This window comes from Solea solea, chromosome 7, assembly GCF_958295425.1.
Source record: "Solea solea chromosome 7, fSolSol10.1, whole genome shotgun sequence".
In the NCBI taxonomy this organism is placed as follows: Eukaryota; Metazoa; Chordata; class Actinopteri; order Pleuronectiformes; family Soleidae; genus Solea; species Solea solea.
In genome coordinates, this window is record NC_081140.1 from 15,580,243 (window position 1) to 15,597,857 (window position 17,615).

A 17,615-nucleotide genomic window follows, 5' to 3' on the forward strand; every position below is an offset into this window, starting at 1 on the left:
CACGTAAAAAAAGCATGGCAGGGGCATTATAAGCAGGGTTTGAATTACAATCTTATCTTTGTGGGAGTCTAATAACTGATGTCAACTAAGACTGAGATAAATACAGTACAGTAAAGTCACTGATGCCCGTAAAATCTGTTCCATCGCAGAATTTGCATACACATTGCCCTGTCTCTAATATTGGTAGAGAAAATCTGGCTTTCAGCTCCCATTGGCTCCCACGTAATCGAACACAGATTATAAGGATCAAGGATCATTTCGTGATATATCGGTCGTTCTCTGTGGAACTCTGACAGGTTGAATCCAGCACCAGTGCCGTTTCCATTTTTGCTGCGTCTTTGGCTGCCAACATGGTGGCTCATAGAAGCCCAGTCCTGTGACGTCCGGAGCGCTAACAAAGTAACACATGGCTGAACACAGAAGAGCTCAGGTCAGGACTCAGCTGTCTACCCACATCTACAGAAAAGGTAGACTCTTGAGAATATGTGTACATTTTAGGTCAGAAAAAATGGTGATGGTTTGGAAGGAGAGCGGAGGAAACCATTTATGTCAGAGTTGAGAAATCATCTCTCGACAGAAGAGGAGATCTGAAACACCACCAATCCCCTCTTATGTCCATTTATGTCCTTTTTATACTACTGATTCATTGTCTTCTGGAGAAGTTAGGGTGTGGAGATGCTTTTTCTTCCTCTTTCTTCAGAATGATCCATATACGGCTGGAATTGGGAAAAGTCATTCAATTGCAACAGATGTTAAATTAATTTTATTGCTGACGTTTGTTTTTCCACATGAATAACCCTGAGATGCTATAACTACAACATAAATGATATTTTTTGTTGCGCTGTTACTTGTAAGGAAAGTACAAATAAGCACATGGGGAGAGAGGTTTTGTCTCCAAAGCTGTCCAAAACCCGGCTTCCTCTATGCGTCAGCTTATGCAAATCACTGCCTACTGATACAAGGAAAGAGTCTCACTAAAATGCTGGTGTCATGTTGCATCATTTTGAACACACCACACCTTTCATCTTGCCAAAGGCTTTATTCTAATTGTTTCAAACCAGCAACACATACAGTAGTCAACAAAGTTCTACCTGTGAGAGTCTGCCATTCAATTAAATGTATTTTTAATGTATTTATAGTGTAGACCAAATTAGATCACATCACTCCATGTGGCCAAACACTGGTATCATATTGCATCATTCTGAATTGACCACACCTCTATTATAAGTGACAGCGGATATTCTGGTTAAAATATTGCGTCAAAATGAATATCTTTGAGAAACAAGGACACTTGAAACCGATTCTGTTTGTCGTTCTGACAGAAGCTGCATATCCAATTCCAGTTTATTATGTTTTTCAACATTTTCAAACTGCACACATGTACCCCACCTCTCACCCTCATGTGGAGGATAAAGCGGTAGAAGATGGATGAATATTCATGATCAACCTGGAATGTATTGTTTATATAAGCATATTGGCACAGCTTCTTGATCTCTTCACTCTCTTTGCTTGGTTCAGTTTCTACATTTGAAGATGTAGAAGTCACCGTATGATCTTCTCCACTATAGTATAAAACAATATATTCTATAGACAATAGATAGTCGATGAAATTGGCTGATGTTTATTTTTCACACGTTATGTGCACGCTGTATCTGAGATACAGAAATATGACAATATGGAAAATAAGTCAAACCACATATATCACATTTTTCAGGTTTTCAGGTCAGTCGACCACATACTATTGCCATGTTGCATCATATTGAATACACCACACCCTTATCAAGAGCAACAGTGAATTTCCTGGATACAGTATAGCTTATGGTGACCAGATCTTCATATATCATCTGATATCAGCTCATATGAAATTGCCCTTAGTTTTACACAAAACGCAAGACATATTGGTTTGTAATTTTTTTATTTCTCGTAAAATATAATCATTTTAAGTGACAAGGGACTGAAAGACAAAGATAAAGACAAGGTCACACACTTCAGAGCACCAAATAACTGTCAGTATTCAATAAAAGCACAAAGAAAAAACAGCCAAGAACAAGTGAGTGAAAATTCTTCCACTACTACTGATAAATAAAAAGATAAAAGGACTACACAGCTTAAATGTATCCACAGACGATGGCTTTGAACTTTTGTGCTGAAGAATTCATCAGAAGGACAAGAAGAAGGTGGTGAAAGTCAAGACCTTCGGAGGGCAGGAGGAGGGGAGAAGAAGAAAAGCAGCATTTAAGAAATCCTTTCAAAGAATCTGCGATTCTTATCTCCTCAGGTAATTTGTTTTCTGTTGTTTTGTAAAATAGAGAAAGAAATGTTTTTGTTTGTTTGTTTTAAGTGGTGCTGCTGAAGTCCCTATATTAAGACATACCTTATATATGGTGTCCTTGTTTAACCGGTGTTTGGGTATAGGTAATGTCATCTGCCTTTGATCTTTCATCACCCATCCCATCCGGTCCACAAATCTAACAATCCCTCGTTTTATGTAGCATTTAGGCTTTATTTATCTTAAAAGAGAACTACAGTTATGTGTGGGTCTCACTCTGAGTGCTGTACTGGCTGCTGCTGATATTGCTCTTACCACATCCTGGCCACAGTGGAAGAGATTAAAACATGGCTTTTAATTGCAGCGACTTCATCACTCCTCCTCTCATGTTTGGCTCCACTGTGCATAGACTACATAGAGTCTAACGTTCCAGGGTTAGTTAGAGGGATGGAATGTCAAATAAGGTGAAAAAACCTTTAACAATAATATCTATTTGAGACTACAGAGGTTTCATGAATTGTTGGTGGTGTCCATCTCCCCTCCAGTGAGGGGAAATGGCAAGTTAAATATTTCAAAAACGATAAATGGCAGATAAGACGTTAAATGTAATCTATGAAATGTTGGTGGTTTCTGGATCTTGTTCCCCGAGTGTTTCTACTCTACTTTTACTTAGCACAAATACAATTATTTGTGTACGCACTATAAAATGCCATACAGGACACATGCAACTCTCTCTTGTATTGCGTCTTAATGCATGTAATGGAAGATGTGAATAGTAATTCACCAAGACTGACTTTACAACCGCGCCCCCGGCTCATGCGTCACAGGGAGGAGTTACAGCTGCCAGAACAGTTGGTAGATAAAGAGCAGAGCCGCAGATTTGTTGTGTGTTGCCAGCTCAAGGCGCGTAAAAGTCACTCCCGCTTTTGTCGTTTTTTTTTTTGTCATTTGTCTTTGTTTTTAGGTTAAGGATAAGTTTAAGTGGAACTCCGTGCGCGCACAATGGCTGAGAAGATTGACATGGAGGAGGCGAAGGCGTCCAACGGAGAGGCGCTCGCCAACGGCTTGAGCAACCCGAAAATCAGCAGCCCGGAGCCGCTGTCCCAGCGGGTGAAGAGGATAGTGAAGAACAACCTGCTGGTTATCCTCACTGTGGCCGGGGTCATCATCGGTGTTTTCATCGGACTCACCGTGCGTAATGCCACGCTGACCAGGACCCAGATGATCTACGTGGGCTTCCCCGGCGAGGTCCTCATCCGGCTACTGAAGATGATCATAATCCCGCTGGTTGTGTGCAGTCTGGTGTCCGGGGCCGCCAGCATCGACCCCAAAGCCCTGGGCAAGCTCGGCGGCTGGGCCATGCTCTTCTTCCTGGTCACCACATTGATCGCCTCGTCCATTGGTGTCGTGATGGCGTTCATCGTGAACCCCGGCGTGGTGGAACTCGGGAAACCAAAAATCCAGGGTCTGTCCGACGACTTGCCCGCTGCTAAAGACGTGATAGACTCTTTCCTGGACCTCATCAGGTGAGTGAGACCCGCGCTCTTTTCTCACCTGTCCAGCCCACTGTACGACTTAACTCACACTTTATACTCGAACATACTCTAACTCCGTGGATTCACGGCACATGGCGCGACAGTAAGACGTGGGAGGTGGTGCCGGATATTACACGTGTATATTTAACTACCCTATATACGTTTGTGTACACGTGTGTGTGTGTGTGTGTGTGTGTGCGCGCGCTGTAATGACACCAGGTTGTTGCATCAGCTGCTGACCCATGGGTCAGTGTTTGGGCTGAGCAAGTAATCGATTTAAAAAATATGGAAGGAGGCGCGATATTTCTTAAGGTCAAAATGTGGAAAACTTTTCGATTCGATATTGTCATAATGAATGAATGAAAGAAAGAAAGAAAACATGTTTGTTTCTCACAAATGTGCACAAAAGTCACACAGTAACCATTTAAAATGTTACTCAAACGAACATGAGAATGATACCATATATCGCTAATCATATCGCAATTTCATAAAAAAAATTAAAAAAATCGCAATTAGATATTTATTAAAAATAGTTTCAGCCCTAGTCAGAGTGCCACTTTTGTCACGGATATTTCACACAAGCACACAAACCATCATCTTTTAAAAACACATGTCATCGATCTTTACTACACACGTGGGTCTGTCTGTGCACGTGTGTGTGTGTGTGAGACCAGGTTGTGTAGCTGGGACAACCCCTTTTATTCAAAAGTAACATGACATTGACTTTAAAGTAAGAATATAAAGGGTTACAGTGACGGGGAATGCCACGCTTACAAAGAGGGGCTGTTCATTTTTCCAAAAGAAATGCAGTTAAACAAGTGACTCACGTCACACGCACTGAGTCATCTATAAGATCTTATCACACTTACACTGTAAAGCATTAGCCATAAAATTAACGGTTACGCTGTTGTGTTGGTGATACTTCCTGACATCTCTTTCCCAAGCACACCAGGGAGCTATGATGGCCTTTGTTTACCAGAACAGATGTAAACACTGTTTCATAATTCCTAACCTTCTCTCTCTGCCTTTCCTCCTCCTCCTTTGTTGGTTTGTGCATCTGGGTTTTGTGGGCAGAGCAATTCTTCTTCGTTTCCATTGACTTCCATTTCAGAATGCTCAATTACAGAGGGGGCCAAAAAAAAACCTAAAAGTTCTGAACAAATGATTTTCCGTTGTCCATTTCCATCTGTCTTGTCTGGTTTCCTCTGCTATATTTCAGTAGAACAGCACATACAGGCCTGCAGTCACATGTATCTTAGACAATTATTTGCTTTACTCAATAATTTTTACTAGAAAAATATAAATATAAAGCTAAAAGAGAGGGAGCCTAATATAACCCCCCTTTGGTTCCGGCTCTGTATTTTCCAATTTGATTTGTTTATTCTTTTTTACTGGGAGATCATGTGATGATTAGTGTGGTACTGATCAGTGAGTCACGGGGGGCAACAGCAAAGACATAACATTATCTCGCACGCCAGATGTGGCCTGGGGGCCTTGAGTTTGACACTTGTTCGTTAAGCCGTCTAAAGTACAAATAAAACCTAATAAGAGCTGCGAAAACCAAATGTTTGTTTTTTTTAATTTTAAAACAATAATACACTCGTACAAACATGCTTATGTGATGTATATTCAATTTATGCCAATAAATCCCCTCTAAATGTTGCACAATAGACCTTCAAATATACAAATGTTGTGGTGTATTATGATAGTGTATCCGGTTACACATCTTAAGTGTGTTATGACTTTCTTCCCTCTTAGAAGTGAATATATAGCCTTAGTCACTTAACATTAAATTACTTTACTGGCTTTAATGCTTTTGCAGACCAGTGTGTGAGACCACAGTGCTCCTCGTGCCTGGGAATCAGTCCACACATATTTATATTTTTTCTAAATCAGTGTGTCACAGGGGCAGGACACGTGCCACCTCATCCTCCAAGGCATAAAAGGAAGCAACAGTGTGTTAAGCAGGCGAGTCAGAGTCCAAAATAGAGCCATGTCAAAATACTTTAGAGACGCTCTTCAGAATGTTTGAGGAAACATCTTGCTCAACTGGTTGCTTGAGCTCGATCGTGCTTTTCCTTCGTTTGAAGCGGCCGCCTGTTTGCGGAAAATAGATCATCACTTGGCAGCGTTACAGGAAGCACTCTTTTACTACTTTGACAAAAGCACACATACCAACACTGAGAAGTTAATTGAAACTTTCCCCCATTACTGACGTTAGCTTGTGCTCAGATGCAGTCTTGGTACATTGTGTTACTGTTGCTCGATTGTGTGTGTGTGGTTAGAACTCTCCTGTTAAGTGCACAGTGCTGTTTTTCATTAGATATGGAATTTTGTTCTAAAAAAGCCACACTTTTAAGCCCTGCGCTCTCCCTCTTCGTCCTCAGGCAGTGTGGTCTGGCTCTGGGAATGTCTACATTAGTCATCTGGTTTACAAAGCTCACATGACTAAGCATTTTGTTCAACTCAAACACATTTGTTTCCAATACCTGGAATTTAAAAAAAAAACATCTATCTGGACTTGGTTCTAGAATTCCAATTGTTTTTATGTGGCCCTGAATGCAACATCTGTTGTCCATATTTACCTAGGGCTGTTTTAAGAGCGGGGAGGAAAAAAAAGAAAAAGAAAAGTGATGTTTTTCTCGTGCAGAATCACCTTCTTCATAGGACAGCAGAAAAGACCTGCTCGTTAGAATGTACATTTGATATGTTGTAGATACCAAAATACACCACAGGGGTGGAACTCAGTAGTTCAAAGAGTTTGATTTGTTAAGAGACAGCATTCTCCATTAATGTCACACACACACACAGAGCCACTCCTTCACATCCTGGTTCACCTGTCTTTTGTTTGTTTTGTTTTTTTTCTACTGAAAACCTTTTGTTCTAGTCTATCAGGTATGACCTGTCAAATTACTGAGCTTGTACCATATTAGTCAGAAAAGTAGAGAGAATAAACTCTCATATGTCACACATATCTGCCAGAAGAGGTCCACATGTGGGCTGCTGTTGTCCCGAGTTATAGTATCAGGAATTTCGTACACTCTGTCCAGCCACATACTTATTACACAATCTTTGTCATCCTGCAATAGGCATTTCACCATTTATTGCTACATCCGGGACACATTGAGACGTTAGTCAGACGTGAGTGCACTTGTCCTTAAGGAGCCCAGGATGAATAAAGAAACGCACCCACCTGCTGCCATGGAACAGTACATGGGCTGGTTCTGAGAATACTCCTTATAGAACTCTACTGTACATAGAGTGTAGTCCTGTGTCATGCAGCAAGAGCAAGAGTGTGTGCGTGCGTGTGTGCGTGTGTGTGTGTCACGTAAATAATGACCTGTCTTCTTTTAGTTTGAGTTGGGACTGTGTGCCTATGTGTGGTTTATTTTTATTTAGTTTTTTTATCCCATGACCGCATTGTCCTCAATTGACATATTTTCTTTGTCTTTCATCAGATTGTAGCGGTTGTTAAATCTGCATTACAAATGTGCACAAATATGAGAATGACACGTTTGAATATTCATATTGTCTACTTTTGGCTTGAATCCCTGACAGCCGCATTAGCACAACCAGATTTCAGCCTGTGATCCACTACGTCCTGCCACATAGTCACATGACGTTTAATCTCGATGCACTCAATGCCTCTTTACTCCTACATTAGTGTATAGAGTATAGCCGCTGCAAAGGTTCGATCACCTCTGGTCTCTAATTTTATGGACTTCCACTAGCAGCTGGTTAGCCGACCTAAGTGCTCTGCCTGGAGTGTGCATGTGCCGCAGTTCAGCCATATTGTTAAAAACAAACGACATTCTAAGAATCGTCTCTTAGAGCCACCTCGTTCATGACCGACAGCACTAGTTCTGTGATTTTGTTTATTCAAACTTTCCTATGTGGTATGCAAAGACTTCATCAGACTGATTTTTTTAGTCAGATTTTTGACATGATCTCTGGTACGCACTGAGCCAAAGAAAGCCAAAGAAAAGCTCAATAAACCATTTTATTTTCCTTCTCACAGGAACATCTTTCCCTCCAACCTGGTGTCTGCTGCTTTTCAATCAGTGAGTACTGGATCTTCATTCAATGTTCTTATAATTAGTGTGTGTGTGTATGTATGTATGTATGTGTATATGTATGTATTTATATATGTTTGTGTGTATGTATTTATGTGTATATATGAATGTATGTGTATGTATGTGTGTGTGTGTGTGTGTGTGTGTGTGTGTGTAAGCTGAGTAAGCTAACTAACTTGCTTTATCATGCAGTATGGAACCACCTACAAGTCTATTACGTCGAATGGCACAGACGGAAACCTCACAGTGGAGACGGTGAGCAGCAAGAATGGAATAAACACAAACATAATGTGGAGAAATACCTTGTAGGATCTTTGTAGTGAAGACTGGTGGTTTTGTGTGTCCATTTTATGATTTGGTTTTTCCCCATATTTGTGTCTTTAGGTGCCCTTTCCCTCAGACCAGGATGGCATGAATATTCTTGGTCTGGTGGTGTTTGCCATAGTGTTTGGTGTGGCTTTAAGAAAGCTGGGAGAGGAAGGAGAGATCCTCATCAGGTTCTTCAACTCCTTCAACGAGGCCACTATGGTGATAGTCTCCTGGATCATGTGGTAAGGATCGTGGTTTTTGATGAGGAGAGATTAAAAAGAGAGCGCTGCGTCATGAATCTCTCACTTCCTCCAGAAACATAATTGACCTGTGTCTCTCCCTCGTCTCGCTGTAGGTATGCACCTATTGGTATCATGTTCCTTGTAGCTGGAAAGATTGTTGAGATGGAGAATGTAGGAATGCTGTTTGCCAGTCTGGGAAAATACATCGCCTGCTGCATCATCGGACATGCCATCCATGGCCTTTTGATAATGCCCGCCATCTACTTTGTCTTCACGAGAAAAAACCCGTACACCTTCCTCTGGGGGATATTCACTGCTCTTGCAACAGCTTTTGGAACGAGTTCAAGGTATTTTATGAACACATTCTGCATGTGAACATACAGACTCTGTAGGCAAGGGAAATGTGTCTGGTTTCTTAGTGTGACGATTCATTTTGGTGTAGGTTTTGGTTGCTGACGGGTAAATGGTCTGTGTGGATAGGGAAAAAAAACCAGGCAGAACACAGTGAAGGAAATGCAACTGTATCTGTATTGAGTTAGCCGGGAGCAGTTAATGGCGATTAGCCAAAACAAGTGTTCAGACAATGTAGCCAATGGGATTATAGATTGAGTTCCAGATTATAGAAAGCCACTCTGGCTGGCTGGCATTGATACTTAGTGTTTTCTATGTACGGTTTATACATTTTTTTTTTTATAACTCAAGGTTTAACTTGGAAATTCTGACCTGACTCCAACTGGAGTGCACCTTAAATCTTAACCTTTTTAAAGTTGTAAAGCAGCAGTCGCAATGTAAACACAACTCGACCTGTCCTCATTTGAACTGTGAATCTATGAACACATCCGTTTCTTTTTCTCGACCACATCTTTCAGCTCTGCCACGCTTCCCCTGATGATGAAGTGTGTGGAGGAAAACAACGGCGTGTCCAAGCAGATCAGCCGCTTTATCCTGCCCATCGGAGCGACGGTCAACATGGACGGAGCCGCCCTCTTCCAGTGTGTGGCCGCGGTTTTCATAGCACAGCTCAACAACGTTTCCCTCAACTTCGTCCAAGTCATTACCATCCTGTAAGTCTTCCATGGCTAAACAATTAAAGGTTACATGAAAATGCACTGTAAATAGTCTTTCCCCCGAGCAATGTTGTGTAATGTCATCTCCTCTCACTGTTACGTTAGCGTGACAGCTACAGCGTCCAGTGTTGGAGCCGCAGGTATACCTGCTGGTGGTGTGCTGACACTCGCTATCATCCTGGAGGCTGTGTCTCTGCCCACCAGTGACATCTCTCTCATCCTGGCTGTGGATTGGCTCGTGTAAGTACACACACTTTTGGAATTTCTTTTGCAGAAGAGGCATTTGTAACTGACTGTTCTCGAGTCTATAACGTTGGTATTGCAATTGGATCTTTAAGTTTGTTTGTTGAGTGTGTTTTCCCCCGTTGTGTTGATGTCAATTCACGTAAGAGTTATTTCACATCTGTAAATGGTAAAAATTGCAAACTGTGACGTGTGCAGGAAGACTGCAACAACAATACCAAAGTGTTTTTTCCAATGCCAGAAAATAAGAAGTGCAAGGGAGAATATGTGTTTTGTTACTTCACTGTTTCTGAACAAAAACCTGTAGCTGATGAAGAATTTCAACAATGTTTTACAGCATTCATTGTGTCTCGTCAAACGTTTTGTTTTGTTTCATTTTTTGAGTTTTTAGTTGGGCTTAAAAGCTATAGGTGATATAGAATGCACATTTTAAAACATTCATTGTTGTCATTGCAGTAGTAATGATAAAAATAGTGCCTAAAACCTGTATTTAAAGTGTGTTCCAGGTTTGAACATGCACACAATTAACTAATTAACAGTGGAAAGGAAGAAAAATGTACTTCTCATATTGATGATTTTATTTACCTCATAAAGAATGGCACATTGCTACATAAAAGTACAAACGGTGCTTTTACAAGTAAAAGCTATTTGCGATAATGTTTTTACACCTAATATCTAAATTGACAGTGTTAATAATGTTTGTCTTTCACTTCCTCAGTGACCGAACTTGCACCGTGCTGAACGTAGAGGGCGATGCCTTTGGAGCGGGGCTCCTGCAGTTCTTTGTGGATCGTCAGGCCAAACAGCAGGAAGGAAACGAGCTGAGCGAGGTGCGGTTGGAGGGTGAGCCATCGGCGGCTGCACCCGAACACTCGCCACTCATTGAGAAACGAGGTGGGGCGGACAGTGGAAAGCCAACGGCGTCCAGTGAAAAAGAGTCTGTCATGTAAAATCGGCCGCTGACATCATCACTTTGACACTCCTGAGAACTGAAACCAGAGGTTCAGACCTCCCCCCATATTATTATTTTTTCCCTCCTGTCCTGAAGGAAAGCGGAAAGACAACATGCACTGCACAATGCAAAGAAAAACACATATTCTACCCAGTGACTTGGGTTTTTCGTTTCGAGGGACAGGATTGTGCATTTCTACTTGCTGTCTTGACTCGCATTGGTGTTGCGTTCGGTTGGTCCTCATCACTTTTTCAAGTCAGAATTTGAGCATTTGACCACGTGTGCGTCTACCATGTGTTCATCAGTGACGCGTGTTGCCAGTGGGATGTCAAAAGGCTGGACCAGTGACTCCTTACATGGTGTCAGATCCATTTTTTTACAAATCTTAAGTTGTGTTACATACATCTTTAGTAGAAATTGGGTTACGTGGATGCAGTTGCCTATCTGCTGTTACTGCCTGTTCATTTTTCCTCCCCATGAAAAGCACGGTCAATTCTGACTTCAAAAGATGATGAGAACGTTTAGTAAGACAGTTTTTATATATCACCCATCTGGAATCTCCTTTTTTTTTTCTTTTCTTTTTTTAAACTGTGTTTGTGAGTAACCAGTAAAACACACCACATATGATGTACACGGTATCATCATACTGTAGATTTATTATGAGCATATTTTATGTATTTTATGATACAGGAATGTGGCCACTCTCCTACAGATTTTATCTAAGGCTGTGCATAAAACTAAATATCTCGTATATTGTTCACTGAAACATTAGCTCAGTCTGTATGAAAGTTGCTGTAGTAATTTATGAAAAGTTATTTCTTTTTTTTTGTGTCTTTCGTTGGGGTTAAAAGCTTTTATTAGTCTCTTATTGTGACTTTACTTATTCCAGGCCAGTGGTTGTACACAATCGCTTTCTCATGGTGAGAAAAAGCAATACACTTCTTAAGATTATATTTATACGACAAAGCACACCAAATATCCTTAATAGCATCCCAAAGATGAATGTAGGACTCTTTCTTAAGGACTCGCACAATTTGATGTCGGAGCATTTTCTTCTGCTTCTTCACATGGACATCAGGCTACAACAGGACCTCAGGTTCACCTCTTGCTTGAAGGCTGTCCTTCATTTGCTTCTTAAAATTTAAGGAACCAAAAAAATCCAGCAGGAACAAGGTTGGTTAAGTTTGGTTTGACACTGTTTTAAGAAGCGTAACCAAAATGGCGTTATGCCACCTTGTATGTTTGTCTTTGAAATGATCTGTTCATAATAATTTGTATTTATTTCTCAAATTCCAAAGATGTTTTTTGATCGCTGTTGACAAGTTAGTAACTGAAAAAGTTTTTTTTTGCCAACTTTGAGTCTTATAATGGCCTGTTTTCCCCTCCATCTTATTTTTAATGTGTGAGTGAGACAATACTCTGATTGATTGTACTTTGGCGTTGGGCAATTAAAAAATATCAAGATCTCTAAATTGACCGTAGGTGTGAGTGTGACAGTGAATGGTGGTTTGTCTCTATACGTGTCCCTGTGATGGACTGGTGATCTGTCCATCTGTCCTTTTGACCTATGTCAGCTGAGATTGGAGACTCAGGTGGAGGATAAAGCAGTAGAGGATGGATGTATAAAGACACAAGAGAATGTGTTATATGTTGGTTATGCTCGAGAGATACTGCATTTCTAAATGGTTAATAGTAAACCTACACTATTGATGGTTTGTCTCTTCCATCCCTGTCGTCTTTCACTGCGTAGAACTGATGTGAGATTAAATCCTACATGCAGTGAGTTTGTTTTTTTGGATCAGTTTTATATTTTACTAGTAGTATTATTTTTCCGTTATTTCATTGCAAACCTAATGTGTCATTTCTCCCCTCAAGTGTCATGAGTGCGTTAAGCTTTGCCCAAAAAACATCTATTGTGCTCCAGCTTGTTTTTGTTGCGGTTACGGTGCAGGGTTGTAAAGATGGTCATTTAAAATGTTATCATTCCTCTTTGAGATATTTCACTATATGGATGTATGTTTTCCGTTCTGTGTGTGTCTTTGTGTGTGTGTGTGTGTGTGTGTGAGAGAGAGCGCATGGTAGTTGTAATGATTTTGTTACAGTGGGGGTTGAAGTCACATTCTTAATGTACTGTCTGTAGGTTTTTAACAATAAAGGCCTTTTATCGTCTCCACCACGTAGGTCATGTTTTCAAACCATGTTTAATTGCCAAGATCACACACAAGCACACACAAAAAAACAACTACACTAAACTTGGCTAGATGTGGTGTAGGCTAAAGCAGAACTTTTGATGAAGGGGTCGGTCAGTGCACGATTGTACATTTTAATATTCATGCTCAGTCTTCTGTGCAGTGTTGGGCATCTCACTTTGTTTTGATCTCAGTCGTCTAAAGTGCTGCTCTGCAGTAAAACGAAAGAGGAGAAACTGGTTTAAAACATGCTGAGGTCCTTTTATGTTGTTGCCTCTGAAAATACAGCAGCTGCACTGGACACAGCGCTGTTGGAAAGAACAATGTAAAACACTGTCAACATTGCAAACGCAGTTTTCTTGAGTGGGCCAAGAAACGTCGTTTACAACATAGCTGTGACTCGGGCTGTGATGAAAACTGAGGCCGATACAATGGTGTGCGGCACCACCTAGTGTCCAAGAACCGTTACAGCACCTAGTTACTTCAGTTTTGGCAACAAATGTACAGTTGTTGAACAAAACAAAGACATGAAACCGTTACAATGATTTCATTTTACGATGAAATGATCTTGCACAGGTAACAACACTATATGAGTCATGTGGTGCTGGTGTGTCTTTATGTCTCTTCCAATAATTTACTGAAATGAATTTGCAGCTCAGTCGATCCATAATAAATGCTCAGTAGTAACGCGTGAGGTTAATTATTATTTCACAAATTCAGTTAAATATTAAAGCCTGCTGGAGCAACATGTCATCCTCACCTCACTGACAGGTCTAATTTCACCACACTGTAAGTTACTCATTGCATTATAGATGTCAGGTACCAAACAGCATCTACATATGCACCAGTCATTCAATGACAGTACAAAGCTGAAAATGAAAAAAAACAAACAAAAACAGTGCAAAACAATGCAGCACAGTCAATAATTGTAACAGTTTACATTCACAGACAATGGTGTACAATATACCTTAAATACATACTTTAAATCCTGCTTAAGACCATGTCTATTAATAGTATTGTCTTTAGAGTCGTCATCTGCAGCAATTATTGATTATTAATTCATTCATAAATGAATGATCAACTGTTTTTGATAATCGATCGGTTTTAGTGGGGGGTTTTTAGACAATTTTTTTCGTATGGGAAAATGTTTCTTTGCTCCACATAACAAAGAAATCATTAAAACTGAATTCACTTTGGATTATGGCCAAAACAAGACATTTGGGAACATCATCATTTTAAAGTTTGGGAAACGCAAACAATTCAATCAATGAATTGAAAAAAATACAAAACAAAAAAAAAACAAGAGATTAATCAAATATGAAAATAATCGTTAGTTGCAGCTGTAGCAGTCATATTTATAAATTAAAGTATGCCATACACAGATTTGGTATGCCACATAGTCTCTGTCTGAGGTATGTCTGATGTTGTTGCACTCATGTAAAGTCTGTGTAATGTCACAATTTCATACAACTGACCAGTTGTGATTTCTGGTGATCCAGAAATGTTCCAGTTTTACAGGTTTCTTCCTTCCAGGTGAGTTTCTTGTGTTAACACAACAATGTGCAGAGACTAGTGAATCTCATAATTTGCTTCTGTCCAGCCTCTTTTTTAAAGGGTTGGGGTACTGGGGATTCTCAATCACCCCCTCTCCAAACTTGAGCTCTAAGAAAGCTCGGGGGTTGTTGGGACCGTAGGCAGTGATGCCAGCAAAGGTCATCGGTACCAGTGGCTGCAGGAAGTGCTCAGGGAACTCCACATCTTGTTTGTGCTCTGTCCATGTGTCCTTTGTCATGACACCATTACGTGGATAGAACGGCCACAGGTCAACATGTAGGTGGTTAGCCTCACTGTATTGCACTCTGTAGAAGTCTCCTTCCACAGCACGCTCCCAGACGTAGCCGTTAGCATCCACGAGAGAGCCTGAGTCCACGTTCTTCAGGTGATCGCAGTTGGGTATATCCTCCAGATAGATGCCCAGATCTACATCATAATCCCAAGGGATGATGTCTTGATGGCGGACAGCACCAAGCAGAGTCCCACCCTCGAGCCAGTAGCGCACACCTGAGCTCTCAAGGATATTGATGACGTACTTGGTGGTTTCCCTGAGTGCTCGCAGGCAGCAGGGAGGTGTCCAGCGATCCAGGTAAAGGTATTCTGGAGTGTCATCCTGCACGGTGCCAAAGCAACGAGGCGTCTCTTTGCTGCAGCCATACCACTGTTCCTTTCCATCAGACAGCAGGAGACGTTTCAGGCCAAAGCTCCTCATGAGCTTCCCAGTGGCCTCCTTGAGTCGAGTGTCAGCCTTCCACTGGTTGTGAGCGGAGCTGAAAAGGGGACGGTGGTTTGCAGAAAAACACGGGCTCTCCAGCAGCTTGACCTTCCAGCCTCTCAAGGCAGTCTGAATAAAGAGTGATGAAAAGAGGGGCCGGGCCAAAGGGACAGAGAGGTTAAAGAGATCCTCAGCGCGAATTAGGACAACTGCATCTCCTTGTAAAGCTGTACACACACTCCCACTGCTCCCTGACGCAGCTGGCGAGTAGGTAGCTGTCCACTCTCTGAGGTTCACCCTCAGGTGGAGACACTGCACAGCTGACCGAGTCAGGACTGGTGCAGCTACCAGCCTCACAGGCCCTCCACCCTCCCCTTCCAGCTCCCTGATCAGCCTCTCAATAGCCCGAGGTTGCTCGAGTTCCACCCCATCGGGCACCAGCAGAACAAACTCTGTCTGGATGTGGAACTCCGGCCTGTGGGCCTGTGGAGGCTGGTCTGGGCTGGGGGAAAGTACAAGAAGTCGAGCCCCCTCTGAAAGCACCAGAGGAGGGTACGGAGATGTGTCAGCCACAGCAAGGAAGGGAATCTCCGGTCTCTGACGAAGGAAGGAATTAGCCACGTCTCCAACGTAATTTTCAAAATTTTCAAACTCCCTGAGAAGAACGGTCACACGTGGGCCACGGTTGGGTCCGTCCACTCCCACCCCCCCAGGTTCAGCCCCAGCTCCTGCAAGTAGCCCGAGGCCTCCCATGACACCAGAGGCAGGTAGCACAGCCCTCCTTGTACCCCTACCAAGTTCCTTCCTCTTCTCCATCATTTGCTGCTGGGCCCGGGACACGTAATAGAGAATGAGGAGGTTGAGGACGATGGCGCCAGATAAAAGGCCCTGGCAGAAAGTGATTCGCATGGCAGCTTATATTCACTGTCCAGCTTCAATAAAGAAATCCAGCGATTGGTCTTAGGTCCCCATTAGTGTAGTAGCAGAGCAATGAGAGTCGATTACAACCTGTGAAAAAAAAAAAAAGACAATGCTTTGACTGAATGAATTCATTTCATGATTAACTTTCTTCATGCTTTTCAACATTAGGTTAGGTGTAAAAGTGGCACAGAGCAGCCAACACCATGCAACACTTTCTTATAAAACATGGCTAGCAGCATTACCATTCAATAAAGACAGGCTGGTAAAACCCATGACACCCACTCACCTCGATTTAGGCTTCTCTGATTTCATTCTTTAAAAAAAAAAATCATTTGCAGGACTTCCGTGCCTTTGCCATGCTATTAAAAGCGTGAGCGGCGTTAGGTTCATTCATCGGTGGTGTGTTTGTTGTCCATGATGGTCCACCTCAGTCAGGAGCAAACCTGGCTGAAACGGTAGCAACAAACTCTGACGCTAATCTGCATTGTTGTTTGATGTTATAGATATAGTTGTGGTCGAAGGTGACGCTCCAGCATTTTCCACAACTAACCCCAACATCTAAGCGCATTAAAATATGTTATTACTGGGTAACATAACTCGGTGCTCATTCATGTAACACGACTGTGCAGGGTTTGACTTCCCTGGCTGCAGCAGAGACTATAGAAATACTTCCGGTTCTAATCCTTCAGAATAAAAGATCCACTTCCTTTTTCAAAATAATCGTTATTTCTTTAAATCTTACAGAAGTTATTTCTCTCCCAAAAAAAGACACCAGTTAATTAAAACAAAAGATATTGGGTATATAGTGTATTTTAAAAAAACAAACAAAAACGTATTAACTGTGTTTTTCAAATATCTCTTTCCATTTCTTGAAAAACAGTTCCTAATTACAGGATGTGTCTGGTTTCAGTCAGGTTTTGCAAATTTTAAGTATACAAATATATTTTTCAGTATATTGAGAACGAGTCTGTGCTGTGGTCTTCTTTAACACCCAGTGCTGAAATGGTCAAATTTGGACAAAAAGAGGTCATAATCTGCCTCTTTTTCCCCATCATTCAATGAAGTAATATATGTTCTCCCACAAACGTGTTCAGTACCATTGCAAACAGCAATAAATGTGGTAATTATGTTGGTCGGAGTCGACCTTTGTTCTGACACAAAAAAAACGGAAACAATGTTGTGGATAACTTTCTTCAGCTTCATCGTCTTCAACATAGCCTTCTCACAATTTGGCAGGAAACTGGCTCGCCAAGCGACATAAGCGTTGTGTATTACAGAAAACACGGAACTTTATTTGTCACCTTAGCCGGACATTTCCAACGACAAACAGGAGAAGACAAAAAGAAATCCGGTATACGTACAAAATAAGAGTCGCAACCTATTTTTTAAACACTTGTTCAGAGCGATTGAGATCTAATATCTGTTAAGTTGATGCTAATTTAGCATACTTGTCAACGTAAGAATGTATATTACACATAGTGCATTTGTGACTAAAAGGCCACGCTGCTACAAATATGGAGGTCGCGCTCGTGTTTTATTGTGAAGG

The 17,615-nt window shown here is 41.5% G+C and overlaps 2 protein-coding genes across 3 annotated transcripts; one reads left to right on the forward strand and one right to left on the reverse strand.

The window, feature by feature from the left end:
* The first annotated feature begins 1,980 nt into the window (after positions 1 to 1,980).
* slc1a5 (solute carrier family 1 member 5) lies at positions 1,981 to 12,859 on the forward strand. 2 transcript variants are annotated; one of them, XM_058633758.1, is made up of 9 exons: positions 1,981 to 2,278; positions 3,234 to 3,795; positions 7,823 to 7,865; positions 8,070 to 8,132; positions 8,262 to 8,428; positions 8,542 to 8,775; positions 9,298 to 9,492; positions 9,601 to 9,735; positions 10,457 to 12,859. In XM_058633758.1, exons 2-9 carry the CDS (start codon positions 3,272 to 3,274, stop codon positions 10,686 to 10,688), a joined length of 1,593 nt encoding a protein of 530 aa, XP_058489741.1. In that variant the 5' UTR covers positions 1,981 to 2,278; positions 3,234 to 3,271; the 3' UTR covers positions 10,689 to 12,859. The 2 variants fall into 2 exon arrangements, with proteins under 2 accessions (XP_058489741.1, XP_058489739.1); XM_058633756.1 differs by lacking the exon at positions 1,981 to 2,278 and having other exon boundaries at positions 2,325 to 3,795.
* Positions 12,860 to 13,617: 758 nt separating this feature from the next.
* On the reverse strand, positions 13,618 to 17,575 carry fkrp (fukutin related protein). Its single transcript, XM_058633755.1, has 2 exons — positions 16,356 to 17,575; positions 13,618 to 16,156 (listed from the first exon to the last, which is right to left on the reverse strand). Exon 2 carries the CDS (start codon positions 16,055 to 16,057, stop codon positions 14,459 to 14,461), a length of 1,599 nt encoding a protein of 532 aa, XP_058489738.1. The 5' UTR covers positions 16,058 to 16,156; positions 16,356 to 17,575; the 3' UTR covers positions 13,618 to 14,458.
* Positions 17,576 to 17,615: the final 40 nt, after the last annotated feature.

Excerpts from the sequence above, each read along its gene's own strand:
- slc1a5 (XM_058633758.1), top strand. The coding sequence starts at position 3,272 with ATGGCTGAGAAGATTGACATGGAGGAGGCGAAGGCGTCCAACGGAGAG. Across the intron at positions 9,493-9,600 it reads GTCCAAGTCATTACCATCCT|CGTGACAGCTACAGCGTCCA; the intron begins GTAAGTCTTCCA and ends CTGTTACGTTAG. Across the intron at positions 9,736-10,456 it reads CTGGCTGTGGATTGGCTCGT|TGACCGAACTTGCACCGTGC; the intron begins GTAAGTACACAC and ends TCACTTCCTCAG.
- fkrp (XM_058633755.1), bottom strand. The coding sequence starts at position 16,057 with ATGCGAATCACTTTCTGCCAGGGCCTTTTATCTGGCGCCATCGTCCTC.